General features: G+C 54.1%; 1 protein-coding gene across 1 annotated transcript in view; it reads right to left on the bottom strand.

Moving 5' to 3' along the window:
• Window positions 1-288: 288 nt before the first annotated feature.
• Window positions 289-1,935, bottom strand: part of EMH_0084590 (uncharacterized protein) — a gene marked incomplete at both ends in the record, with an annotated part of 2,047 nt that continues 400 nt past the window's right edge. Inside the window, 3 exons of the mRNA XM_013500791.1 lie at window positions 289-646; window positions 769-1,682; window positions 1,804-1,862. Coding sequence (XP_013356245.1) covers window positions 289-646; window positions 769-1,682; window positions 1,804-1,862 — 1,331 coding nt within the window. The remainder of the gene's footprint in view (window positions 647-768; window positions 1,683-1,803; window positions 1,863-1,935) is intronic.

The following is a 1,935-nucleotide window of genomic DNA, read 5'->3' on the forward strand; positions in this document are numbered from 1 at the left end:
GGCTCTGCAACTTGAGATGCTTCGTCCATCAGCAGAAACGGAAAAAAGCTTGCTGTTGTTCCTTCTGAGGCAGCCCCTCTAAACCCCCCATCAGAAAACAGATCACTGCTTGCAAAGGAGCTACATGTTGTTGCCCAGATGCGCCGGCGCTTCCATTGCTGCAGGATAGACACCGACGCAGCAGCGAAACAGCTGGAGGAGCAGACTAACCACACGGCATCCTGCAGTGCTCAGCTTTTCAGAAACAACAAATGTCTAATCCTACAAAAGCACGCTTTCACGTCTATCCTATCCTGCAGATACTGCGTCGTACGGTGTCTGGCCAACCTGCATCGAGGGAGGAAAGGAGCCGCTGTCAATGCTTTGGAGGAGCTGCTTCGCCATAGTTGCGAGGTTCGTGCGCGCACCAGGCGCAGAGAGGAGGCCAGACAAAACGGCCTTGAACTCGTGCACGGCTGTATTGCGTGCAGCACTGCTGCAAATGGCATACGGAAGTAGAGCAGGCTGCATCTCTGACAGGCGGCCAATGCGAGCAAAGTCGCAACACTCATACTGCCGCAGAAGCCGCAGCAACACGCCATCCACTGCTGCATTGGTTGCACACACCAACAGCACACGGCTGCGGCTCTTCGCTAGATCCAGGAGCCTACACAGTCGCACATCGATACAAACGGAAGCACGCATAAAAGGATTGCAATGCAGAAACGAATGCAGAACCCATACACCCCGCTAAGCAATGATGGCGCATATGTAGACTATCGCCCATACCTGCAAAGAGTCGCTAAAGAGGCTGCCAGCATGGTAGTTTTGCCTGCGCCAAAGACACCCTGGACTAGAAAAACAGGAGCCGACGAGGCAGGCATATTAACTGCTGTCGACGCCAGCGAAGAAGCAAGAGTAACGGAAACAGGAGGAGGCTCCAGCGTGGCGGGTGGGCCGGTCTCCTTAGGAGGATGCTGAGCTGGTTGGGCCTTGAACTGCTTCTCACCATCGGCGACGCCAACCTTAGAATTCTCATCCTGCAGAGGAGTGCATGTTTTGGCTTCACTACCAACGGCCAGTGAATCGTGGGCAGTAGAGGCGAGCGTTGCTGTACGCGGGTCCTGAACGTTGCGGTCCTTCACTACCGCGCTAGGCTGGTCCAGGCGAAAGCCAGAGTTTTCCTCAGGGCGCCGGTCTTCCGCACTAGCAATGCCCACCCCTGAACATTCCTCTCCCGGCAGCTGAAGTTCATCCAAATCATCTGCATAAAGACATATGTCCGCGATGTCGTCGTCATCTGGCGAAACCGCGGGTGCGCCACCCGTGTTACTGCCCTGTACCGCTACGGCGGAACTGTTGAGATCTCCAGCCTTTTCCTGTTTTTCAGACGGGGTCGCCTGAGACTTGGACTGGAGGGCTGAGTGCTTGTTGTCCTGGGAAAATATGGAGGAATCACCCTGCTGCAGCTCCTGAGAATTTTCACTACGATTAACTTGGTTTTCGCATCCCTCTGCATCCCCATGTTGCTTCTCATGAAGCTGCGCTTCATCTCGGGGTCCAAATGGGCGACGCCCATCAGTGTAGCCAAACCATCTCGAAATCGCAATAATGACTCGCTGCTGCTCTTCATTAAGCATCCAGCTGCCTCCGCCACTGGAGCATTTGCACACCACGGCCTCTGCATCTTCGCTGCTTACATCCTGCACGAACCACCCCGCAGCAACCCTACTTTCCATGCGCAAACACTCTGAATAGACAGTCTCGAAACACTCCTTTCAAGATGAGATATTCAAGAACGGCCCTTTCGCACGTAGCGCTTACCAGCATGATGAGTTGTGTAACTGTTGTCTCTGCTTCACGACCAGTTTCAGCTCCAAATCCTTGACAGCCAAGACCAATAACACGAGCAGCGCACGCCCTTCCAAGTTCCACTGCAGTATCCAAACACTTCAA

The sequence above is a fragment of the Eimeria mitis genome, genomic scaffold, assembly GCF_000499745.2.
Source record: "Eimeria mitis Houghton genomic scaffold, Emh_scaff5856, whole genome shotgun sequence".
Taxonomy (NCBI): domain Eukaryota; phylum Apicomplexa; class Conoidasida; order Eucoccidiorida; family Eimeriidae; genus Eimeria; species Eimeria mitis.